Below are 27,318 nucleotides of genomic sequence, written 5' to 3'. Positions count from 1 at the left end.
CCAGCAGAGACTACACATGCCTGTAGACTCTTGTCTATAAAAAAAAACCAAGTTGGCAGAGGGAGAGTCAGGGGAGGGGGCAGGGCAGATAGGGCAGGGCAGGCAGGCAGACAGGCAGGCAGGCAGGCAGGCAGGCAGGCAGGCAGGCAGAGCAGGTAGGTAGGCAGGGCAGATAGGGCAGGGCAGGCAGGCAGGCAGACAGGCAGGCAGGCAGGCAGGCAGGCAGGGCAGGGCAGGCAGGCAGGCAGGCAGGCAGGCAGGGCAGGCAGGCAGGCAGGCAGGCAGGCAGGCAGACAGGCAGGCAGGCAGGCAGGCAGGCAGGCAGGCAGGCTTGTATGAATGCAAGAATCATGCTGTTCTCTTTATCATGTTCTGAGGCAGCTATAAAGTAAAGTAAATTGTTTTACTCACTTATTTCTTCTTGTAGGGTTTCTTGTTTCTCTTTCTGAATTTTCATTTCTTGCTCCAAATCTTCTATTGTACTGTTTTTATTTGTTAACTTTTGATTTAGTTCTTTCATCAAACGTTCGTAATCTGCTATTTCCATATTCATCAATGTGGTCTGTTGGGCATCCTGCATGTTTTATAAAAGACTTACATATTACTAGGGCAACTCGTCTTTGGAACTGCTTTAACCACGCCACAGGAACAAGCAGGTTTTACTATGTTCTCCTGAAGCATGGACATAAGATAATGAGGAAACGAAAGCTCAACAGTCACAGTTCTAATTCCATCAAGTGCTTGCTAACAGTTAACACGCAACGTTTTGAGCTCCATCTGACTAACTTTAATTACTCACAGAAGCACTTCTAGTCTTATGGAGTTTTTACTTAGGAAATATTACTATTGAGGTAACTCTTACAATGCCTTTTATGGAATACTCTTTTAAAAAGTAGAGAGAAATTAATTAAAATTAATTTTAAGCTTTGACAATAATTATGTGTTACACAATACAGCAACCACACTGAGACAAAGAAATAAACTCATGAGCTTAGGTTCTTCTGAACATATAAGAAATAAAGTTCAAGTTTTAATTTGATGAGGCTAACACTTTATAAAGGATTATTTTAGTATTATAGCCAATACTTAAAATATTTTTTGTGTCTAGAATTGCAATAATATGAGCTATACTGTCCTATGAACACTTCCTAGTTTCTGAGTCCTGGGAATCAAACCCAGGCTTTAGGCATGCCAAGTAGGCACTGAGTTCTCTCTCTGGAGACTCCTTCTGTACCTTTTTAACCAGCTCTAATTCTTGCATTGTTTTCTGAAGCTGCTTCTTTTCCTTTTGAAATTGGAGTTGGAGTTCTTCGAGCTCATTTACAGTACTGACATGTTCCTAAAAATAAACAACCCATAACACAACCAACATTAGAGAAGACATTTGTTATGTATAAAATGCATACCGTACACAAATAATAAGACTTTGGAAGTATTTCAAAACCTTAAAAATTATATGGCTAGTATATAAAACTATAGGAGACTAATATCCAATATATAAATAACTCAAGAAGATGGACTCCAGAAAATCAAATAACCCTATTAAAAAATGGGGTACAGAGCTAAACAAAGAATTCTCAACTGAGGAATACCAAATGGTTGAGAAGCACCTGAAAAAATGTTCAACATCCTTAATCATCAGGGAAATGCAAATCAAACCAACCCTGAGATTCCACCTCACACCAGTCAGAATGGCTAAGATCAAAACTTCAGGTGACAGCAGATGCTGGCGAGGATGTGGAGAAAAAGGGACACTCCTCCATTGTTGGTGGGATTGCAAGCTTGTACAACCACTCTGGAAATCAGTCTGGTGGTTCCTCAGAAAATTGGACATAGTACTACAGGAAGATCCAGCAATTCCTCTCCTGGGCATATACCCAGAAGAGGTTCCAACTTGTAATAAGGACACATGCTTCACTACGTTCATAGTAGCCTTGTTTATAATAGCCAGAAGCTGGAAAGAACCCAGATGTCCCTCAACAGAAGAATGGATACAGAAAATGTGGTACATTTACACAATGGAGTACTACTCAGCTATTAAAAACAATGAATTTATGAAATTCTTAGGCAAATGGATGGATCTGGAGGATATCATCCTGAGTGAGGTAACCCATTCACAAAAGAACACACATGATATGCAGTCACTGATAAGTGGATATTAGCCCAGAAACAGTATACCCAAGATACAATTTGCAAAACACATGAAACTCAAGAAGAAGGAAAACCAAAGTGTGGATACTTTGCTCCTTCTTAGAATGGGGAACAAAATAACCATGGAAGCAGTTACAGAGACAAAGTTTGGAGCTGAGACGGAAGGAAAGACCATCCAGAGACTGCCCCACCCAGGGATCCATCCCATATACAATCACCAAACCCAGACACTATTGCACATGCCAGAAAGATTTTTCTGACGGAACCCTGACATAGCTCTCTCTTGTGAGTCTATGTCAATGCCTGGCAAATACCGAAGTGGATGCTCACAGTCATCTATTGGATCGAACACAGGGCCCCTAATGAAGGAGCTAGAGAAAGTACCCAAGGAGCTAAAGGGCTCTGCAACCCTATAGGAGAAACAGCGATATGAACTAACCAGTACCCCCCAGAGCTGTGTCTCTAGTTGCATATGTAGCAGAGGATGGCCTAGTCGGCCATCAATGGGAGGAGAGGCCCTTGGTCTTGTGAAGATCATATGCCCCAGTACAGGGGAATGCCAGGGCCAGGAAGCAGGAGTGGGTGGGTTGGGGAGCAGGGGGTGGTGGTGGAGGGCATAGGGGGCTTTGGGGATAGCATTTGAAATGTAAATGAAGAAAATATCTAATAAAAAAAGGAAAAAAAAAGATTCTCCAACGTAAAGTTGACATATACTAAGGAATTAATCAGACTATACTCATAAATGCACTCAGTAAGACTGTTCATCCGAGCAATATGTGACTAAAATCCCACTGTATGTAAGGAAACTGGTCTCTGGGTTGTTCTTACCTTAATTTTCTGCTCTTTCTGAAGTTTTTCAGCGTCCAGTTCTTTTTCTACTACTCCTTTGGCTTTCTGGACTTCTAAGATCTGTGCTTCTAACAACTTGGCATTAGCCTGCAGGGTCTCAATTCGAGCCAGGAGATCCTCGTTGTCTGAAGTTAGTCTTTCATACTGGAATACAAATGACTCATTACTGTGAACACACAGTAAACATATACAGAAGGTGAAATGTGTAATGAGAACATCAGTGCAGAATGAAAGTGATTTGACCATTAACCACACAGATTACTGTTAAGTCAAGAATACGTTTAAAGAAACAATCACTGCTGATATTCACCTGGCTAAAACCTTCCATAGAACAAAAAGCAACTTTGGGAGGTAAGAGTGGGAGAATCTCCTAGAAAGTACCAGACACTTGGTAGGTGAGAGACTCTTAGGACTCAAAGGGAGGGACCTTAGATGAAATACCCTACAATGCGGAGAGGGAACTTGTAGAGACCACCTCCAGTAGAAAGACAGGGCATCAGGTGGAAGGATGGGGTTGCCAAAAACTCTGATCTAGGATTGTTCCTGTTTGAAAGAACTTCAGGGACAAAAATGGAGAAGAGACTAAGGGAAAGGAGGTTCAGTGACAGGCCCAAATTGAGATCCAGCTCAGAGGGAGATTCCAAGGCCTGACACTATATATTTTTTAAAGATATATTTAATTATTATATGTAATTACACTGTAGCTGTCTTCAGACACTCCAGAAGAGGGCGTCAGATCTCATTACAGATGGTTGTAAGCCACCATGTGGTTGGTGGGATTTGAACTCAGGACCTTTGGAAGAACAGTCAGTGCTCTTAACCACTGAGCCAGCATCTCTCTAGCCCAAGACACTATTACTGATGCTATGGCATGCTCACAAAAAGGGGCCCATCATGACTGCCCTTTGAAAGACCCAACAAGCAGCTGAATGAGTCAGATGCAGATACTTACACCCAACCAATGGACAGAAGCTGGTGACCACTGTGGTTGAATTAGGGAAAAGCTGGAAGAAACTGAGGAGGAGGGCAACCCTATAGGAAGACCAGCAGTCTCAACTAACCTGGACCCCCAGGATCTCTCAGACACTGAGCCACCAACCAGACAGCATACACCAGCTCCCAACACATATACAGCAGAAGACTGACGGGTCTAGATTCAGTCAGAGAAGATGCACCGAATTCTCGAGAGACTTGGGGCCTCAGGGAGTGGGAGGTCTTGTGGGGTGGGGGTGTAGACATCCTCTTGGAGATGGGGATGGGGGCTTGGAGGGAGGGGGAGGATGTGTGGGATGTGGAACAGTTGGAAGGTGGACAAGAGGAGGATAAAGTCTGTACTGTGAAAAGTGATTAAATAATAATAAATAATAATAGTAATGATAATAACAAATAATTCCTGTTGGACTGAGGTTAGTTGATGTCTTCAAGCTCATGCACAGTAATGGTGTGCTCTTAAAATGAACAATAACAACCCTCACAACTCAACAGTAAGAAAAGCTTAATTAAAACAGGATACTGTGGGGGCTGGAGAGATGGTTCAGTGGTTAAGAGCACTGACTGCTCTTCCAGAGGTTCTGGGTTCAATTCCCAGAAAAGACATGGTGTCTCACAACCATCTGTAATGGAGATCTGATGCCCTCTTGTGGTGTGTCTGAAGACAGTGACAGTCTTCATACTCACATACACAAAATAAATAAATAAATCTTAAAAAAAAAACCAACAACAAAAAACCCCCAACCTTCCCTCCCCCAGGATACTGTTAGCTATTGTGATGGTTTGTATATGCTTGGCCCAGGAAGTGGCACTATTTGGAGGTGTGGCCTTGTTAGACTACGTGTATAACTGTGGGCATGGGCTTTCAAACCCTCCTCTTAGCTGCTTGGAAGCTGGTTTTCTCCTAGAAGCCTACAAATGAAGATGTAGAACTCTCAGCTCCTCCTGTACCATGCCTGCCTGGACACTGTCATGCTCCTACCTTATTGATAGTGGACTGAACCTCTGAACCTGTAAGCCAGCCCCAATTACATGTTGTCCTTATAAGAGTTGTCTTGGTGTCTATTGACAGCAGTAAAACCCTAACTAAGACAAGCTATTTAGTCAAATTCTTTTCCTAATCCAAAAAAATGAAAAAAATTTTTTTCTTCTGATTACAGTTTAACTTCTTGTGTAAGAAAAAAATGAGATTAAAACGATTTACTATAATTTGCTTGTCTAAGTGTATCCAAGTTGAAATTACCTGGCAAGTCGAATTTCTTAATTGTTTGGTAAGGTCTTCTATATGACGTTCAAAATTATGAGCACGTTCTTTTTCCACATCCAGCTGTTCTGACTGCTTATCATATTCTAACAGAAGACTCTTCAATAAAAGACAAGATTCAGCTCTAAGTGATGAAGCCTTTACTAGGTCAGAACATAGAATCAAGCCATCGTGACACCTTAAGAACACATTTGAAATTCTTAAAATACTTAATATGAAAATGTAAAAGTGAAATTGGCATTTGGCAATATGACAAAAGAGTAGTACTCTTAATATACATGATCTTATAAATCCATTAAAGACATACTTTACAATTTAAATATGAGCTTATTTCTTTTTCATTGGTCAGTTACATTAGGATTTTGCTTTTTTTTTTTTTTTACATTTTATAATACCATAATCTAATAATTTTCTCCACAATTAAACCATGTATAAGTTTAATCTTTCAATATCTACTTTGTAAATTCAAAAATTGCTTTGAAGTTTATAAAAAATATTTAGTATCAGAAGTCAGCAAAGGGTTGAGAATTTTACTTTAGATATTAAAAAATATTTCATAATACAGAATTTATTTTGTTGTGTATAGTTTCAACTACCTTTCTAATTCTTTGCTCCCTAATTTTTGCTTTAAATTTGTGTGGTATATTATAACTTAATTGGCATGAACCAAATGGGAACAACTGGTAAGACTCCAGCTCTGCAATGTTCCTAGTTTCTTACAATTTTTAAAGCAGTGGCCTTGGGTCTCTGTGCTTCAGAGACTCACCTGTAAACAGGCGATGATGATAAGATACTTCTATTTCTTCTGAAAATACACATATAAGACAGGTGAAGTGTTTGAACGATGGCCTGTCATGTTTGTTGGAGTCTCTATGTCTTTTTGTTAAGCTGAGTCTGATGAGAATTCTAACTGTTCATCCTTTGCTCCCCAGTCACCTTTCTTGTACAGCACCTACCTTGTCCTTTTGCCTACCCGTTCCTGTTACTAGAATTTAAGAGTAAGGGAATTTAGGAAAGTCTGCTGTTGATCATCATTTGTCCAGAACCAGGAATCTACATAAATATTGTTGAGTGAATAAATATGTGAAGAAATGTAGCATTTGTTTTGCATTTAGTGATTCTGTTAGATTTGAAAAAAAATGTAAGAGTCTCATGTTATGAAAATAAATAAGCATATCCCCTCAGGTAGCTGAGTTCTACTTTTCTAGCCCTGTCTGGTATTGTCACTTCACTGTGAACACACTAGATCGAAGCAGCTGTCCTTTCTTTACGTTTTATTATGAGGAAATCCCCCAATGGATTTTAATTTTAAGAAATAATAATTTAAAAGCACTATTTAAAGGCTAACTTTTCTAGGTGTGGTGTCAAATGCCTTTCATTCCAGTAGTTGGAAGCCAGGATTTTTGTTTCCAGGCTAGCCAGGACTACACAGTGAAACCCCATTTAAAATCAAAACAGACAAAAATCCCCAGATGCAACCAAAGACTAACCTTTTATGTACACTAAACAAAAAACAAAACCAGGGAAATTTAAATTTCAATAGCCAAAACAACGGATTTTATGTACCAGTTTTAAAATTCTAGTATACCTGTTAGTTACGAATAAAGTCTGTTATTAAAGTCTGTAATAAAGTCTGTTGTACCTTATAGCTCTCTGCTCCTTGGAGGAACTCCTTCATAGAAGCAGACAGGCGGTCCTTTTCTGACCGCACGGATTCCAGTTCTTCCCGTAGTGTCTGGGCCTGTTGTAAAAATAATAAGTGTTTTTCACGTATAGAAATACTTGATTTTCCACAACATAGGATTCTAAAATCTTGTGCTTTTTATGTTGGTTGCCTTACCTCTTTCCTGTTAGAATCTAGTTCTTTCTTTGCTTTCACAGCAACTAGTTTTATCTTACTTATTTTCTCATCCTTGTCTTTGGATTCTTTTTCCAGACTTTCTAAAATAGAAAATGAAAGGATCATATATAAAGTCAAAAGGAAAAAAATAGTGAAATTACTTAGCTTAACCCCATAAATAGTTTTATTCTTGAACACAAAATTTGCAGCTTAAAATTAATGATAAGTACCCAGAGCTTTATTTTGTAAACAAAAACCTTAATTATTGATTAGCGAAGTGAGATAAATTATGTAAAACTTTCTCTGTTCGGATTGTTTATTTTCCAAGGTCATTTCTTAAATCCCTAGGAACTGGAGTTCCTAAGACTCTTACTGTTGAGTGTGTGAGGATTTTAGGAGACGGTTTGTAAAGCAGGACAAATAGGAAATGTGTAATGCACATTTCTGTAGTGATCATCTTTCTTCACTCTGTCTGACTACCTCGTCCAGCTAAACTCGAGGTTAGGGCTTTATTTATGTAATCTTTTCTTAACTGCAGTTAAGAGTTCTGTTCACACTGATCATTCGGGGTGCACTGCGTATATAGTGACTTGTGCACCAAAGGCCACTGTCACTCTTCCAGGTTTCATGTATATAGCACAACTCTGCTATATATAACACAACTCTTCTTCGCAACTCAAGCATTACAATGGTGATTCCCCCTTTTCAGTGGATTTTTTTTCTCAACAGTTTATAAACATGCAACAAGATCATATTATCAAGGTCAGTGAAATGGTTCAGCAGGTAAAAATGCTTGCTGTGCAAGCCTGAGGACCTGGGGTTTACCCCTGGTACCCACAGGAGAAGGAAAGAATTGACTCCTAAACATTAACTTCTGACCTCCACAAAGGGTATGGCAGGCAGTCATATATATTATACAGATACAGGAGTAATATAATGAAGCATATCATTATATCAGGAATAAATAGAATCTACAAAAGGCAGGGGAGAGACCATAGTAGAAGGTGTAATATCATAAACATGCTTGTTTTCCCATTAAAAAAAAAAAAACCAGAACAACAGAAATCACACTGCTCCTCTTACCGAGCAAAAACCTTTCAAAGAGTTGCCTGTGATTCTAATCTTAAATTTCTCTTCTCCATCTTTCTGTAGAAGGCCACTTCAACCAGGCCTCGGTCCCAGCACATCAGGAAACTGTCCTCTGTGTTGCTTAACCCAATAGATAGCTCTCAGCACTCACTTAACCCAATAGATAGCTCTCAGCACTCACTTAACTCAATACATAGCTCTCAGCACTCACTTAACCCATCAGCAGCATCTGCTGTGGCTACAGGTTTTCCCACGTCTGTCAATCGGACATTGCTTGACTTTCAGACTTTTGTTCAGAGATTTCCTACCTACTAGCTGCTTCTTCTCAATCCCTTTTAGTGTTTCTGTCATTTAAAGATGGGAACTATCTCTGGTCCTTATTTATGCCTCTCTGTCTCTCTCTCTCTGGCTTTTTATGTCTATAATTTGACTATGCATTTTTCTACCTTTATGCTAGTTAATTCACTTACAGATGTATATAGCATCCTATATACATATGATGATGATACATATATTTAGTCTAAAATGGAGCACCCTCTTTCACTTAAACCATCTTTGAGAGGAAATTGAGTCATTCTGAACTCTTTTCCATGTTCCTTTCCCCAGTCTATCTGGGTACTAAACTGAAGAATCGTGGACACATCATACAACACTTGTTAAATCTTTATTTCTTCATCTTTCAGCAGGAACAAAAGAGCTAGTTCATAAAATCACTAAATGGAACAAAAAGATATGTATGAAGGCTTAACTCTGCTGAGCATTGCAATAATGAGTTTATAATCAGCTACTCTTTGGGAACTTTCTGGTCTCCTTGATGTCATTTAAAAAGAAAATCAAGAGAAAAGCACACTTCTTGCTAAAACACCTTTTCTTCTTGTGTTATACATCTCCTTCTTCAGGGCCCAAAGGGAGGGATATTTTTCTTAAAACAGGCAACTTTGTATATCAGTATCAACTCACGTCCTACCTAATTACTGAACTTAGCTTCTTCCTGTTAAGGAGTTCTTTGAGCATACTGTCTGGACCTTGCTTGCCCTTGCTAGTGCTATTCTATACAACAGCTGATTATCCAAAATGTCTAAATGGATAAAACAATCCAAAATTAATCCACAGAGTCAATTATGAATGGAGTCACAACAGCATTTTTGTTTGGATTAAATGACAGAAAGTGGCATTTGGAAGAGAAGGTAAACAGATGGCAGAGGACAATTGGGGAATGAGAAAAAGGCAGCCAATTACTGTGTACTGAATAACTCATTAATTTAGTCTATAGTTTTCCATCTATCTTAAACACTAATGTTTGTCTAATTAATGGTGACAACACATATAAAACCATAGTTACCTATTTTTTCTTCCAGCTCTTTTACCAATGAAAGTTGATCATTTTTTACAGAAGGCGATTTCTCTAAGGAATCCTAGATTTTATAGAGAAAAAAAACAAAACAAAAGAACCCCTAAACCAGAATTCATTTCAATCCCCACAATAAAACTGTTACCATTTTAATAATGAGAAAATCTTTACCTAGAAAAACCATGTAAACAGCAATTTGGTTATTTTTATTTTCTATTGCTAGAGTAAGCAATACTCCATTTATTATATATATGGCCCTTATTAAAATAGTGCCAAAGAGCAACATGAATAATCTGACACACCCCAAACACACACATAATAAAGAAATGATGATATGGTCATCACTTCACAACCCAGTTTCTAAGGGAACTTCAGATTTTTAACTAAAACGCAACACCACGCAGTTCATTCTTTTGATCAAGGGCTCTTTAAACAGAAAAGCACTGTCTGTGTCCTGCGGCAGTTCCCATTGGTCCTTCATTAGCTTTGCTCATGACTAGTCACACTTGCCTGAGATACACCACATCACAGTGCTTACTAATTCATTTGCCAGAAATTTGCTGCTTGAGCCTGAATGCTAAAAGCTAAGTTTTGATTTCAGACTATAAAAATGTTAATACATGTATTTTCTATAACCTATGAGCAGAGCTAAGGATTAATTCGAATCAATAAAACTCAAAATAATAGTACCTTTAGCAGTATCAATTCTGCTCTCACATCTTGGAGTTCAGATTCCCTCTGTTTAAGCAGTAGCCTTAGGTTTTCATGTTCTATTACAAGAACCTTTTCATCATGGACTTCATTTCTGCTGTGTAATGTCTGAGATAATTCTTCAACCTGAGTTGAAAGAGTCTGGTTTTCAAGGCTTGCTTTCTCATTAGTATTCTTCATTTCTAAAAGATCAAGTTGGAGGGCCTCTTTTGCTGATGTGACTGCATCTAATTCTTTTCTTAGGAGAATTTTCTCTTGCTCAGAGTCTCTTACTAAAGTCCTTAGTTCTTCACACTGAACTGCACTGTCCTCTTGAAGACACTTAATCTTATTTTCTAATTCTAATACCCTTGCATCATATTCAAAGACTAAGTTATGTTCTTCTTCCTTTACTTTCACTAAAGATTCACCTACAGCTTGTATAAGTTTGACAACATCTTCCTCTTCATTTTCTTCTAAAATGCTTGCCCTCAGTTGCTTAAGATACTCATACAACTGAGTTTTAACAAATGACTTCTGAACTTGCTCATTTTCAAGCAGTTTATTTAAATCGTCTCGCTCCTCAACCATTAACTGGAGTTTCTTTTCGAATTCAGCAACATGTTCTTTATGGGCAAAATCTTGTTGAGCCTGAAGTGCTTCTAAATCCCTGCTCAACTGGGCCTTTTCTGAATGTAGTCTATTGTTTTCCTCATAAAGAGACTTGATTTTAGATGACAGAGCTTCTTGATCTTCCGTCATAGTTTTCATTTGAACCGTAATGCTTTGGTCATTTTGACTCTTTTCTCTTACTAGTTCATCTAGTTTCCCTGTTAATTCACTTACTCTTTGTCTCAGTTCACTGTTGTGCTGGGCAGCTTGCCCTGCTGCTTCCCTGAGTTCTACAGACAGTCTCTGTTCCCTTTCCCATTTCTGATGGAGATCATCCATCTCTTCATGGGAAGTTTTGATTTTACTTATAAAGTCATCTTTTTCTTTAGCAAGAGAACTTATCTTTGCTTCTAATTCTTGTAACATGGTATCTTTTTGACCAAGACTGGCTAAGTACATGCTATTATCTGCCTGAAGGTTCTTTATGGTACTTTCAAGTTCTGGTACTAATTCTTGTTGAGATAATAATTTTTCATTTTCTCCTTGGAGGCGATTCACAGTTTCAAGAAGAGCATCTTTTTCATTAAAAGCACTTCTTAGCTTCTGCTGAAGCTCATGAACATCAGATGCTTGCTGTTGCTTCATTGTTTCAAACTCTTGACTTATTTTTCCAGCAGATTCTCCAAGTTCTGTTTGTAAAATTTCCATCATCTCTCGTAAACTCTCATAGTTTAGAACTACCTCTTGCTTTTCATGTTGTAGATTTTCACACTGTTCCTTAAGACCTTGTATTTCAAACATCAATGCTAACTTTTCTTTTTCTGAACCTGATATAAATGTCTCACTTAGTTCAGAGACTTCTTTCTGATGGTGTTCCTGAAGACGCTGTATTTCTTTGTTATGTTGTTCCACAGCACAGCAAAGTTGCCTATTTAAATCTTCTCGCTCATATTTTAATTTTTCTACTACATAGCCCTGTTCTTCTTTAGCCAGCAACAGTTCATTAATTTTAAACTCTAAGTCTTCTCGTTCATGGAAAAACTCATCCTTTATATGCTGGGCATCCATTTCAAGTTTTAACTTGAGATTATTCATATAAGTTACTTCATCTTTTAAGATACTATGTTGAGATTCCAGTTCTTTTAATGAATCTTCCAATTGTCTGACTTTATCACATACTGTTTGTTCCGCAGAAGGATCTTCCTGTAAGGCCACAGAGCAATTCTGACTCTCCGGGCTTGCATCTGAGGCGACTTCATTTAAGTTTTCCGATTCACATTGGTATTTCTCTGGAATGTTCTCACTTGCCTCACACTGTGTCACTCTGTTCTCTTTTAGTTTATTTATTTCTGCCTCGTGTTCTTTAGCTGATGTTTCTATTTGAGACATCAGCTCAGTAACTTCTTCTTTGTGTGTAGCTCTCAGCTGCAAAATCTCTGCTTGGAAAGTATTAATATCTTTTTGGTAGTGCTGAGCCTTGTCCTCAATGACTTTCTGGAGATGAATAATCTCTTGTTGTTTTTCATCACTGGTAGCTTCTAATTTCTTCTCTAGACATGAAATCTGTTCCTCAAATGCTGCTGTGATGTTTTGAATCTCTTCCTGCAGTTTTCTCACGTTATCTTCAGAGTCACTCTGAGACTTAAGCTGCTCTCTCAGCTCTACTTGCTTATGGACAGCTTCTTCCAGTTCTTTTTGTAAGATGGCCGTTTCTTTGCTGTGCTCTGAGTGCACTGCCATCAGCTCATTTTTACAGCTTTCAATTTCTTTTACGTAGTTTCTATGTGATTGTTCAAACTCTTTGTGTGTCTCTTCCAGTTTAGTTACAGAATCCTATTACAAAAAGAAGCACAAGTAAATCTTTGACGATGAAAGAAATCTCTATCTTTACTAAAGAGTTAACTAGATGATGGGGGATCCCAGAGGTGAACAGAATATACCTAGAGCAATACGATTCTGAAATCTGAAGAATTAAGTAGAACTATTATCATTAATACAAAATCTTTTACTTAAAGTAACTAACAACTTGGAAACCTCTGTATTTAACAATCTTTTTAAAGGTATTAAATTATTTAAGGTAAAAAGCTTCAGTGTATTTCTCCTGAATAGATTAGTAAGAGACATTTTAGAGAAAATACGCTAAAACCTTACAGACAAGAAAGTAATAATGTGATACTAAATGTCTTAAACCTGAACAGAAAAAAGTATCTAGAGTTTTGAAAAACTCAAAATCTTAAAAGATTTTTATTAAAGAATGACATGGCTATAAGAAAGATTAAACTATGCAAGAAATAAAATGTTAGTTTATCTCTGTATAACTGCATGCTTTTAGTACTGTCAGCTGAACAAGTAATTGAAGCCAGGTCCTCTACACACAGGCAAACATTCTACTACTGGGCCATATCCCTATTCCTCTTTTCACTTTTTGACACAAAGTGTTACAAAGCTATTCAAGCTGGCCTTGAACTCATTCTGGATGCTAGACTGGCCCTGAACTTGTGAACCTCATACCTTTAGCATTCTGAGTGGCTGGACTTATGGGTCTGTGCTTCTAGAGCTGACTGTTTTGTTTGTGATAAGACTGGATTAGATAACCTTTAGAAAAATAAATTATTTAGTGTGTGTGTGTGCGCGTATGAGAGAGAGAGAAAGAAAGAGAGAGAGAGGTGTGTGCATGTGCCATGGCACATTGTGGAGGTTATAGACAACTTGTAGGAGTCAGTTATCTCTTTTTACCATGTATATTTTTTGGAGTTTGGAGTTGGAGGCAGGTCACCAAGCTTGGAGGCAAGCACCTCTATCTACTGAGTCATCTTGTTGGCTCCTTTTATTAGAAACAGTAAGTACCTTGTTAAGCATCCCAGGCTGGCCTTGACTTTGACATCTTCCTGCCTGAGCCTCCCAAGTGTTGGCATGTGTATCCATGCTTGGCTAGATTAGATGCTTAAGATTCTATTCAGCTGTAAAATTCATTATTATTTTGTGTAAGTTAACGGATAAAAGAACACTAAATATTGTCTTACCTCAACCTCTTGCTTCATTTTAACATTTTCTTTTTTCAGACATAGACACTGTTGTTCAGTCTCTGCTTTTTCCAGAAGAAGAGCATCCAAGCGTTCAGTTAGTACCTGTTTTGAAATGATGTAATTGTCTTTAGGAGGTTAGAAAAAATGGTGCCAGGGGAAAAGTTCCTAAACAGAATAGCAATGGTTTGTGCTGTAAGATCAAGAATTGACAAATGGGACCTCATAAAATTGCAAAGCTTCTGTAAGGCAAAAGACACTGTCAATAAGACAAAAAGGCCACCAACAGATTGGGAAAGGATTTTTACCAATCCTAAATCTGATAGGGGACTAATATCCAATATATACAAAGAGCTCAAGAAGCTGGACTCCAGAAATTCAAATAACCCCAGGAAAAATGGGGTTCATAGCTAAACAAAGAATTCTCAACTGAGGAATATCGAATGGCTGAGAAACACCTGAAAAAATGTTCAACATCCTTAATCATCAGGGAAATGAAAATCAAAACAACCCTGAGGCCAGGCGGTGGTGGCGCAAGCCTTTAATCCCAGCACTTGGGAGGCAGAGACAGGTGGATTTCTGAGTTCAAGGCCAGCCTGATCTACAAAGTGAGTTCCAGGACAGCCAAGACTATACAGAGAAACCCTGTCTCGAAAAACCAAAAAAAAAAAAAAAAAAAAAAGCCAAAAAAAAAACCCCCAAAAAACCAACCCTGAGATTCCACCTCACACCAGTCAGAATGGCTAAGATCAAAAATTCAGGTGACAGCAGATGCTGGCGAGGATGTGGAGAAAGAGAAATACTCCTCCACTGCTGGTAGGATTGCAAGCTGGTACAACCACTTTGGAAGTCAGTCTGGAGGTTCCTCAGAAAATTGGACATAGTACTACCGGAAGATCCAGCAATACCTCTCCTGGGCATATACCCAGAAGAAGTTCCAACGGTAATAAGAACACATGCTCCACTATGTTCATAGCAGCCTTATTTATAATAGCCAGAAGCTGGAAAGAACCCAGATGTCCCTCAACAGAAGAATGGATACAGAAAATGTGGTACATTTACACAATGGAGTACTACTCAGCAATTAAAAACAATGGATTTATGAAATTCTTGGACAAATGGATGTATCTGGAGGATATATACCATCCTCAGTGAGGTAACCCAATCACAAAAGAAGTCATTAGATATGCACTCACTGATAAGTGGATATCAGCCCAGAAACATAGAACACCCAAGATACAATTTGCAAAACACAAGAAAATCAAGAAGAGGGAAGACCAATGGGTGGATACTTCATTCCTCCTTAGATTGGGAACAAAATACCCATGAAGAGTTACAGAGATAAAATTTGGAGCTAAGACGAAAGGATGGACTCTCCAGAGACTACCCCACCCGGGGATCCATCCCATAATCAGCCACCAAACCCAGATACTATTGCACAACGCCAGAAAGATTTTGCTGAAGGGACCCTGTTATAGCTGTCTCGTATGAGGTTATGCCAGTGCCTGGCAAATACAGAAATGGATGCTCACAGTCATCTATAAGATGGAACACTGGGCCCCCAATGGAGAAGCTAGAGAAAGCACCCAAGGAGCAGAAGGGTTCTGCAACCCTATAGGTGGAACAACAATATGAACTAACCAGTACCCCCAGAGCTTGTATTTCTAGCTGCAAATGTAGCAGAAGATGGCCTAGTTGGCCATCACTGGGAAGAGAGGCCCTTTGGTATTGCAAACTTTATATGCCCCAATAAAGGGGAATGCCAGGGCCAAGAAGCGGGAGTGGGTGGGTAGGGGAGCAGGGCGGAGGGAGGGTATAGGGAACTTTCAGGATAGCATTTGAAATGTATATAAAGAAAATATCTAATTAAAAAAATAAATAAATAACTTGGAAAAAAAAAGAAAAAAAAATGGTGCCTTGTTCTCCGTCATCCCCAAACATCATCTTTTAGCCTCATGTCCAGCTCTGAAGCAGTACACCCATGGCAGCCTTTTCTGCCCTCTTGCTCCATGGATCCCACAAGGGCTCCCCCTTCCCTGCCCCATTTGTTGCCTTGTCCCAGATGCTAGCAGGCACCCACTGCTAACCGAAGGACTGCTCCTTTCTGGCCAGAAGTAGGCTGAAAGCAAACTCAAACCTTTCCAACTATTCCTGAGATACAACCTCCTTAGTTTTACCCCAAGATCTGTAGTAGGAAACCTACTGTCATTTCTCTTTCTTCCCTAACCCCAACCATAACAGACCACCAGGACCTTCTCCTCCAACCTTCCTTCCCTCAAGTTATCCTGGTACCTCAGTCTCCAACACTGGCAGGCATTCCCTGTGAACATACCAGCTGAGCAGGCCAGGAAAACAGGAAATACAGAGTCATTATACTCTCTCAAAATCCAGAAAGGAAACAAACCAAGGGATAAAACACCCAACCAACAAAGACAAATCCAGAAGTCAACACCCAGATCTTTTAATCTCAAATCCTGATACCTAGATGCTAGCATATAAACACAATCAGTAACAGTCATGCCCTGAATATTCCAACATAGCTAAAGCACAAGAAAAAGACCTGAAAACAGCCTTTATGATAGAGGTTCTTAAAGAGGAAAAGAATAAATCTCTCAAAGAAATCCAGCAAAACACAAACAGTGGAGGAAATGAATAGTGTTCAGGACCTCAAACTGGAAATAAAATCAATAAAGAAAACCCAAACTGACAGAATTCTGGAAATAAAAAATTTAGAAATTCAAATAAGAACTACAGATATAAGCTTCAACAACAGAATATAAGAAATGAAAAGACAGATTCTCAGGGACTGAAGATATGACAAAAGAAATAGAAGTATCAGCCAAAGAAAAATATTGAATCTAAAAAAAAAAAAAAAAAAACCTCCTGAGACAAACCATCCAGGAAATCTGAGACACTATGAAAAGAGCAAATGTAAGAGAAACAGGTATAGAAGGAGGAAAAGAAACCCATCTCAAAGGACCAGAAAATGTTTTCAACACAATCATAGAAGAAAATCTTACTAACCTAAGGGAGATGCTTATCGAGGTACAAGAAGCATACAAAACACCAAATAGATTGGACTGGAAAACAAAGTCCTCATGCCACATAATAATCAAAACACTAAACATACAAAATAAAGAATATTAAAAGCCACCAGAGAAAAAGACCAAGATACATATAAAGGCAGAATGATCAGAATTACACCTGACTTCTTGATAGACTAAGAACTAGAAGGTCTTAGACAGAGGTACTGTAGACTCTAAGAAACAACAGGCATTGGTCCAGACTATTATACCCAGCAAAACTTTCAATCACCATAGCAAGAGAAAATAAAATATTTCATGATAAAGTTAAATTTGAATAATATGTATCTACAAATCTAGTCCTAAAGAAGGTGCTAGAAAAAAAAATGTCAACCTAATACCATGAAAAATCAGGAAATAAATAATTGCACTAAAATCAGGAACAAGAAAAAGTTGTCCACTCTCTCCATATGTGTTCAACTGAAGGAGATCAAGAGTACACAAATTATAAAGGAAGAAGTCAAAGCATCATTATTTGCTGATGATATCATAGTATACATTAAATTATCCTAAAATTCTACTAGGGAACTTCTACAGACAATAAGCACTTGTATCTGGATACAAGATTAACTTAAAAAGCTACTGGCCTTCCTATGTGCAGATGACAAATGGTCTGAGAAAAATAAGGGAAACTTGCAATAGCCTCAAATAATATATAATATCTTGGGGTAACTCTAACCAATCCAAGTGAAAGACCTGTATGACAAGAACTTCAAGTCTTTGAGAAAGACACTGAAGAAAATATCAGATGGAACATCTCCTAATTTCATGGATCAATAGGATTAACATAGTAAAATCCTGGCTGTCCTGGCACTCACTCTATAGACCAGGCTGGCCTCAAACTCAGAAATCCACCTGCCTCTACCTCCCAAGTACTGGGCTTCATAGAGAAACCCTGTCTCAAAAACCAAAAGCCAAACAAACAAAATAAAAGAACAATGAGGAAAAAAGAAGTTCAGGACCCAGAAAGTTTCAACCTATTTTTGGAAAACAATGTGACAGAACTAAACCAGAAAGAAAATGCTCTACATGAAGAGCCTGTGCTGAGAGGCTTATGTTACAAGGTGGCAAACAGTTCTGAAAAATGAGATCTCAGGACTGGCCCTACCAGGCGCTAAGGGAACAGCTCAGTTGTAGAGTCTTCTCGCCTAGTGTGAGTAAGGCCTGAATATCAATTTCAGCATTATAGAAACAAACACGCCAACATTCAACAAATTAGAAAGAGCACGTATTGTCTATGGAGGTATAAAGTGTGGGTCTTAAAGACTGAGGATTGGGGGCTGGTGAGATGGCTCAGTGGGTAAGAGCACCCGACTGCTCTTTCGAAGGTCCGGAGTTCAAATCCCAGCAACCACATGGTGGCTCACAACCATCTGTAACAAGATCTGACTCCCTCTTCTGGAGTGTCTGAAGACAGCTACAGTGTACTTACATATAATAAATAAATAAATCTTTAAAAAAAAAAAAAAAGACTGAGGATTGGAGTCTACATAGGACCTGAGATTAAGACTGCTCTTGCAGTTGACCTGAGTTAGGCTTCCCATCACCCATGTTGAAAGGCTCACAACCATCCATAATTCCAGCTCCAGGGGCTCTAACAGTCTTTTGGCCTCTCTGGGCACCTGCATTCACACACACACACACACACACACACACACACACACACACACGACTTAGACATACATACACACATAATTTTAAAAAATCTTTAAAAACACTGGGAATTGGAGTACACACCTACACACAGTGGTTCATACTGCAGAGCACTAGTCCTCAACCTTTCTAATGGTGCAACCCCTAATACAGTTCCTCATGTTGTAGTGACCCACAAACATACAATTATTTTCCTTGCTACTTCAAAACCATATTTTTGCTACTGTTATGAATCATAATGTAAATTTCTGAAATGTGATCCCTGTAAAAGTGTCATTCAATCCCCAAAGGGCTTATGACTCACAGATTGAGAACTGGTTCTAGAGAAACACCCTGTCACAAACAAACAAGTAATAAACAAATAGCTTAGCTGACCATCGGAATAGGGTGTAGTTAGAAGAACAGGCAGGAAATAATCTTGTTTCTCTTCTTAAAAATCAGAGTGACAGCACAGGTATGATGGCTGATACCTTTAATCCTAGTAATTGGCAAACATAGGCAGGAAGATCTCTGAGTTTGAGGCTAGCCTGATGTATGGAGTGAGTTCCAAAAATGCCAAGGCTACACAGAGAAACCCTGTGTTTAAAACCTCTTTAGATAACCCTACCTTCTTTAGAAAATGTGTGGGAAGGCAAATCAATAAAATGGGAACCAGATCAACAAGTCAAGTCAGTTCTTAGTTAAGCCAGGTCTAACAAGGCAGAAGAGGAGAACACAGAGGTCACAGATGACACAACTAAAACAGGAGTTCTCTATATAAAGCAGAGTCTAAAAAGTTAGAGATATGACATTATCAATAATATTGAACCATCAAGTGAAATGGATAAAAATTCCTAAAATAACCCAGCTTTACTTACTCAAGAAACACAGGACTACATCTAGTTTGGACACTGTGACAGGAATCAATCTTTCTTTCTTTCTTTTAAAAGATTTATTTATTTTATTTTATATGAGTACACTGTAGCTATCTGAAGAATTACTGTTTGATTCAAATAATCTTAGGAAGAAAGCTTTACAAGATGTTTTTAGTTGTCTTGATAGAAAGATGTAATAAAGTTCAAAATCTTTGATTCAAAAGAATCAAGAATAGAATGTGCCCACTCCTCATAATAATAAGTAAAGACTGTATAATAAATACAATGAGCTTTCATACTTACACTAAAAAGAGATAGGCTTGTATTCAAGGGAAAGCAATCAGGATGAAAGCTTCATCCCAGGATGAAGCCACAGGTGTACACTATGATAGGACAAGGCCATATGAAATTGTTGCTTTGAACTTACAGAATGAAACACTGCTTCAAACTTAATATTGAGATCCTTTTGTAACTCCCATTTTATATAACATTTTATCTATGAGGTAATTTTCTGAGAACTTTTGAATATAAAAAAGGACAGAGAAAAGAAATAAAGTGTGAATGTGTGTACGTGTCTGTGTATATTTGCCTGTGTAATGGGTTTTTAACTATTTTCCTTTTCTTCCTCCTCTCTGGTTCACAAAGAGTTAACCAGACTGGCCAGTGAGGGGCTCCTGGCTGCCTGGTCAGAGAAGGGAGCACTAGCAATAAATCCTTTACCTAAAACTCTCCCACCCCCCAGTTGTTAACCAACAGGTGCTAATGTGTCTGAAGCTGTCCACTTCTGGCCCCAGAATAACAGAAGAATGAAGGAGATGAAATATTATTCATACTAAGCAACTTTTACTTTCGCAAAACCACGTTTTGCCCTCAGCAGACCTCCTCTGCTGCCTTCTAGAGAGAACCAGTGCCCAGGCAGGCTCTCAGCAGTAAATCTCATTAACAGAGGTTAAGATATAGAAGAGAGATCTCAAATACTGAAGACAAGATAGAAAAAATGGATAGCTCAGTCAAAGAAAACGTGAAATCTGGGAAAACCCAAGGCATCCAGAATAGACCATATCTACAAATAGTGGGGATACAAGGTCAAAGGCATGGAAATATTTTTAACAAAGTCATAGAAGAAAACTTCTGTAATTTAAAGAAGGAGGTACCATCAGGAACACCAAATAGGCAGGACCAGAAACTTCCGCATGATACATATTGATCAGCCTTAACCACACAGAAGAAAGAAAGGATATTGAAAGCTGCAAGGGAAAAGGACCAAGTCACTTTTAAAGGCAGGCCCAGCAGAATAGTGCCTGACTTTCCAAAGTTAAACTAAGATCATATGAGCAATTTAAGCAAAACCATGACCCCTAGTAAAAGAAAGCAGAAGGAATAATTAAAAGTCTCTCAATCGGGGCTGGTGAGATGGCTCAGCAGTTAAGAGCACCGACTGCTCTTCTGAAGGTCCTGAGTTTAAATCCCAGCAACCACATGGTAGCTCACAACCATCCGTAACAAGATCTGACTCCCTCTTCTGGTGTGTCTGAAGACAGCTACAGTGTACTTATATATAATAAATAAATAAATCTTAAAAAAAAAAGTCTCCTAATCCAAAAAACCCAGGGCCAGACAGTCCATGCAGAATTTTACCATACCTTCAAAAAGGAAAAATTAGATAAAACTCCTTTATGAGCATACTCTTAATAAAATACTTGGAGCTGGTACTTGCTGGGAGAAGGAAAATCAGCATTCTACAACAGAGTAACACTGGGTATATCAACCACAAGGTAGGCCTCACACTCAAGAGTAGTTGACCTATCTAAAAATCCATGGTGTTTTGCGTGTTTTGTTATGATTTGAGGTTTTTTTTTTTTTTTTTCTTAGACAGGAAAAGACCATGAAGTTGGGTGGGTAAGGAAGAGCAGAAGAGTTGGGAGGACCTGGGGTTGGGGTAGGGAAAGAATATGAGCACAATATATTGTATGAAACATTTTAAAATAATTTAAAAGTCGCAACAAAACCTAATTTTTATTGCATGTGTATGAGTGTTTGCCTACGTGCATGTATGTGTACCATGTGTGTGACTGGTGCCTGTAGAGGCCAGGCACAGGAACTGGAGTTACACAGATGGTTGTGAGCCACCATGTAGTCCTTGGGAACCCACCTGGGGTCCTCTGCAAGTACAGAAAGCACTCTTAACTGCAAAGCCATAGCCAGTCCTAAAGGAAAATCCCTGATGAGCATTCCAAAGATGTTCTGTGGCATACTCTGCAGAATGCCTCTTCTAATCTTTATAAACAACCATTGTTTTTGATACCGAAAAGCTAAAACTAATCTCCTGATCACCCAGGGTGAAAAAATAAGAACAAGGAAACAAAGACAGTCTGTCTTGACATTACTGGGAGACCAAAGACTCCTTAGGACTTCCTACTTCCATACTTCTGGAAATCATTTCTAATTTCTGTGAAACTGAGAAAACTTCTGTTGCCTGGTATCATAGCATATACCTTTAATACCAGTACTCTGGATCAGGTGGATCTCTGAGTTATAGACAGGCCTGGTCTACAAAGAGAGTTCTAGGAAAGCCAAAACTACACAGAGAAACCGCTTTTTTTTTTAAAAAAAGAAAAATTTTCTGTTCAACAAAACTAAAACTTTCCATATGTTTTTGTGCTTTTGCTCAGCATATAAAGTTCTACAGCAGGTCATAGCTCTCAATAAAGAGTAGAGCAAGCCTTAAAAAAGTAGAAAACAACAAAGTTTGGAGCTGAGACAGAAGGATGGACCATCCAGAGACTGCCCCACCCGGGGATTCATCCCATAATCAGCCCCCAAACCCAGACACTATTGCATACGCCAGCAAGATTTTGCTGAAAGGACCCTGATATAGCTGTCTCTTGTAAGGCTTTGCCAGTGCCTGGCAAACACAGAAGTGGATGCTCACAGTCAGCTATTGGATGGAACACAGGGCCCCCAATGGAGGAGCTAGAGAAAGTTCCCAAGGAGATGAAGGGGTCTGCAACACTATAGGTGGAACAACAATATGAACTAACCAGTACCCCCAGAGCTCGTGTCTCTAGCTGCATATGTAGCAGAAGATGGCCTAGTCGGCCATCATTGGGAAGAGAGGCCCCTTGGTCTTGCAAACTTTATATGCCCCGGTGGTACAGGGGAACGCCAGGGCCAAGAAGTAGGAGTGGGTGGGTAGAGGAGCTGGCGGGGGGGGGGGGGTAATAGGGGATAACATTTGAAATGTAAATGAAGAAAATACCTAATAAAAAATTGGAAAAAGAAAAAAGTACGTAATAATTTACGCTTGCCTAGAATGGTGGTGTATGCCTTTAATCCCAGCACTCAGGAGGCAGAAGAAGGCAGATACCCTGTTTCTATTATTTCTTTTGTTTCTAAAATTTCCTGTGCAATCATTCTTAGGTACCCGTAGGGACAAATCTATCAAAACCAACTGTTAATCCAGTCAGTAAGTTTGACCAAGATGCCTAGCAAAGAGGTGTGCAGTGTAAGGAAACAGTGCAAACCTTTACAGGATCACTGTCAAAGTCCAGTTTCAGAACTGCAACAGATCTAAAGGGCAGCCAGAGCAATTCTTTACAGGAAACAGAGGCTTCAGGAAGCCGGAGTGCCATGCGAATGGAGAGACACACTGGAGCCATCTCCTGAAACTGCAACAGGTCTGTGGTGACTGTTACAGGTGCAGGATAAAGGAAATAGGAAGGAAAGCAACTCAAAAGTTAAATGGTACAAAAACTAATAATGACACCTAGTGGTAGGGACCTGGCAAGGTTAGTTGAGATTACAAAGGGAATGTGTTACCATCCCCCACACTGCCTGAGGAGGCTAGAATGGAAGCTATCAAATGTGGGTCGGCAGCCAAGTATAAATCTATCTGCATGTGATGGAAGTGCTACATATGGCCAAGTTTTCTAGGGAGATCAGAGCAGGAAAGGTACTTTAGTACTAACGACAGTCAGGGAGGACTGCCGACTCTTTGTTTGAAGTGAGTCATGTCCCCTTCACTCTGAGTTAAACAACTAGTAGGCTAAACCAAGGCCAGTGATGAGGAGATCAAACGAAGAGCAAGAGTGTCTGCAGCAGGGAGACAGTCCTCACAAAGATTTTATCTATTACTGGGCATTTCCTATAAGTAAACAAAAATTGCCTCATTACCTTAATAATATCATCAGTTCCTCCATCAACAGGTTTTGATTTGAGTTCTTCAACTTCTTTGTCTAATTCTAAATAATAAAAGAGATTCCAGGTCAAAAATCAAGAAAATAATTACTCCTAAACTGACAAGTACATGCTGAGAATCCCAAGCCTATAAATTAGAATGGATTTAAGAAGTGAGTACTCAGAGAAATGGGAACTCCATCCAAACAGCAGCAGTCGTTTTTCTTCTCCCGCTTACTATGAACAACTTCCTTTGGAAGAGCGGCCTACCTTCCCACTCCCCTGCTTTAGTGCACATGAGTACCTGCGCTTCATCTGAAGCTGTACTCACGTCTTCTTCCTTTCCTGTCTTTCCTTATCCGTCCACATAGACGTAGAGGGCTTGCTATGTTGCCCAAGCTGGTGTTGAAATCCTGGGCTCAACGGATGCTTCTGTCTTAGCCGCTAGAAAATCAGAAACCAGGTGTGTGCACCCCTATGACAAACTACCCTGAAAACTTGGAAGCATGTCCCATACATTCTATTATTTTTGTTGTAAATATTTGCTGTATAATCTCAAAGCAATAACTAAATTTCTATCAAACACGTGTATTAATCTATTTCATCAATACAGGTCTAGTTCCAAAGCTTAGGTCATCTCCCCAAATAAATTACTTGAGTACAAACTGTTTCAATTTCTAAAAATAAACTCTATCTGTTCTGGTTAGGAAAACAACAAGAAGAACAAACCCTTGGCGTTTAAAATTTTAAGTTAATGAGAATTCAAGAGTTCTTAAATGGGGCATCGACCAACTCCAGCATGTGCCTATACTTCCAACTTCCCAGAATGTCTGGAGGATTACACCTTGTGCCTTTTACATTTCAGCTGATTTCTCTAAAAGACATATTTAATTTAGAAAAATTTACAACTCATACGAAGTAAAAAAGGGTTTCATTTTACTATTAAAAAGATATTCCAGCCGGATGGTGGTGGTGCACGCCTTTAAATTCCAGCACTTGGGAGGCAGAGGCAGGCGGATTTCTGAGTTCGAGGCCAGCCTGGTTTACAGAGTGAGTTCCAGGACAGCCAGGGATACACAGAGAAACCCTGTCTCGAACCCCCACCCCCACCCCCCTCAAAAAAAAAGATATTCCTCTTGGGGTGGAGAGGTGGCTCAGTGGTTAAGAACACTGGCTGCTCTTCCAGAGGACCTGGCTTCAATTTCCAGAACCCACATGGTGGCTCACAACTGTAACTACAGTTCCAGGGAATCCAAAACTCTAACAAAGACATACATATAGGCAAAACACGCGCGCACACACACACTGAATTAAAAATTCATTTGTTCCTTTACTTATTCAAAGGCAACTGCAGGGCTAGGCATGGTGGTCTACTGAAAAGCTCTGATTTAAACCCAGTACCTGTACACCTTGCTTTGGCTTTCTGCAGGAGCATCATTTGCTTCTTGGCAAACTTGATGAGATCTTCTCTGGGCAACGTTTCTAGCTGAAAGATGGAGTCGTATTATTGAGTTTTAAAACCCATGCTTTTAGTACGGCCACCAAAAGAAACACAGTGTCTGCCGAAAACCAAAGAGAGACACTCTAAACAGTTGAGCCAGTCACATTTTTTAAATTGAGAAACGTAACTTCAATAACTAAAAGTAATTAGGTGAATGGAAAATCAAACCAAAACCCCAGCACAAAACTCTTACAGAGAACACTGAGTTCTCTAGCTGTACAAGAAGGGCTTGGAACTCAAGATTTCTCGAGCTGTAGAACTCATTCTGTTGGAAGCTAACAACATAACTACATTCACAGGTGAATCGGGTCACATTTAGACTTCAACTAAAATATTAGGGTTTACTAACTGAAAATTACTTAATCTTTGTGCACAACGTTTCCTCATCTGCAGAATGAGAATAGGGAAGATACGTATTTCAGGAAGCTTACCTGAAAGAATCTGTTACTTCAGCAAATGCCTAGAAATCAGTCTTCAAACACTACATTTTGGTAATAAATTGTGCCCCTACCTTTCTGAATCACTTAGCATAAAACATTGCACAGTGCTGTAAGAACAACCTTATTCCACCCTCAACTCTGGAGCTGGAGCCAACAGGATATAGTTCCTTGCTTCTTCCTGCCTCTTATCTAATCCCCTCGGCTTCGTGTCACTGTGTAAACTTTCATTAAACAGACTAGCTAAATGTTTGAAATACAGCATCGTGCTAACAAGGAGCAGGAAGTAAACAAACTGCTCGCACATCAGGAAATTTAAAAAAGAACAGGAAATCTGTAAGTAAATTAAAATGAAACTCCCTGAGGAAAGGTTAGTTCTTTTTTTTTTTTTTTTTTTTTTTTAAATAATTCTCCCCATGCCAAAGTTTTCCGATTCATTAACCTTATGCGCTACAGGGAACCAGGCGGCTGAGTGCTCTCCTCACCTTGGATTTCGGGGTCCCGGAGGGTGCTGCAGCTACGGCATCTGGAGCAGAATCCTGTAAAACAAACCATAAAAAGAGCTCATCCCAATTCCAGGTACAAGGCGCGGCCAAACAAATCTGTGCAGAGGAGGACCCCTTTAGGCGGTAGGGACCGGAGCTGGGCCGTCGCCACGGCCGGAGCCAGCACCAGGTTCAATGCCAAGCGCCGCGGCGGGGGTCTGGGCGCGAGGGCGGGGACAGGGTGCTCCCATGCCCTCCCACCCCTCGAGCGGCACAGCGGGCCAGCGGGGCGGCGCGACGCCCACCGTTACCTCCATCGCGGCTGCGACCCGCGGCTGCCTCCACCGCCTCTTCAGGAGTCTCGGCTGCTCCGCCTCCGAGGCTGCCGAGCGCGGGTCAAAGGTCTCGTTACGAGGCGACTACGCCTCCCCGCGTCTCCAAGGCTACGCAGAGCTGGCACTTCCGCTTCCTCCTTGGTGTCCGGGAGGAAGTCGTCTTTGCGCAGGTCCCCTGGCCGGTGCCGGAACGCGCTGAGTCGCCCTGCACTACTACCCTGTGCCAGGTGACAGGTTTGAGCACACGTTCCTTTGATCACTTCGTTTTCTAATTTTTAAAGATGTGCTTTACAAATATAACTATCCCGACTAGCAGGCATATGTGAAACAAATAGTTTTATAGGTGACTTTAATTCTGTCATGTTCAAAATAGGTTCCTCTGTGAGTAGTAATAAGGAATAAATTACTGAATCCGTTACTTTCTCAGGAGTTTCAAAATGCTGGCATGCTGTCTCTGTATTGCTAAATATTAATTTGCCGGCTGAGGTGCTTCTCGTGTTGTTTATATTGTCAACTTGAAAGGATCTAGAATCATCTAGGAGAGAGCCTCTAGACATGTATGTGAAATTTATCTAGATTAGATTACTTGAGCTATGGAGACCCCCAGTAACTGTGGGTGGCAGCATTCCACAGACTGGTAACCCTGGTTGCATAAAAAAGGATAACTCAGACTGAATTCCAGCATTCACTTCAAAGAACCCATCGAGGTCACAGTGTGGGAAGGTACACGTGACTAGTCTGATGAGGGCCCTCCCTTGTGGTTACGAATGAGAGAAGACAGGGTAAAGAGATTCCAGGTTCTGTCAAGAGTCCTGCAGGCCTTCTTTTTCCTTGTAGTTGCTCACAAGGGGATGAAGGCAAGATAAGGAAGATAAAACCAATCCAAACCCCAGAGGACTCTAGAGAAGGAAGATACTACAATATAGATTTTCGTT

The 27,318-nt window shown here is 39.7% G+C and overlaps 1 protein-coding gene across 3 annotated transcripts in view; it reads right to left on the bottom strand.

Moving 5' to 3' along the window:
* Window positions 1-26,523, bottom strand: part of Gcc2 (GRIP and coiled-coil domain containing 2) — a 50,192-nt gene extending 23,669 nt beyond the window's left edge. The window contains exons 1-13 of one of the 3 annotated variants that reach the window (NM_027375.2): window positions 26,360-26,405; window positions 26,049-26,102; window positions 25,027-25,111; window positions 23,623-23,690; window positions 13,860-13,964; window positions 10,225-12,669; window positions 9,526-9,598; window positions 7,095-7,195; window positions 6,897-6,995; window positions 5,234-5,353; window positions 2,980-3,144; window positions 1,235-1,339; window positions 412-574 (exon numbers count right to left, since the gene is read on the bottom strand). In NM_027375.2, the coding sequence (NP_081651.2) occupies window positions 412-574; window positions 1,235-1,339; window positions 2,980-3,144; window positions 5,234-5,353; window positions 6,897-6,995; window positions 7,095-7,195; window positions 9,526-9,598; window positions 10,225-12,669; window positions 13,860-13,964; window positions 23,623-23,690; window positions 25,027-25,111; window positions 26,049-26,102; window positions 26,360-26,365 (3,589 nt within the window). In that variant the 5' untranslated portion in view covers window positions 26,366-26,405. Of the gene's footprint in view, window positions 1-411; window positions 575-1,234; window positions 1,340-2,979; window positions 3,145-5,233; window positions 5,354-6,896; window positions 6,996-7,094; window positions 7,196-9,525; window positions 9,599-10,224; window positions 12,670-13,859; window positions 13,965-23,622; window positions 23,691-25,026; window positions 25,112-26,048; window positions 26,103-26,359 lie in introns of those variants that run through there. The other 2 variants (XR_003948797.1, XM_017314082.1) reach the window with 2 other exon arrangements.
* Window positions 26,524-27,318: the final 795 nt, after the last annotated feature.

Source organism: Mus musculus, chromosome 10, assembly GCF_000001635.26.
Source record: "Mus musculus strain C57BL/6J chromosome 10, GRCm38.p6 C57BL/6J".
NCBI classification, from domain to species: Eukaryota; Metazoa; Chordata; class Mammalia; order Rodentia; family Muridae; genus Mus; species Mus musculus.
This window is presented reverse-complemented; position numbering and strand designations above follow the sequence as displayed.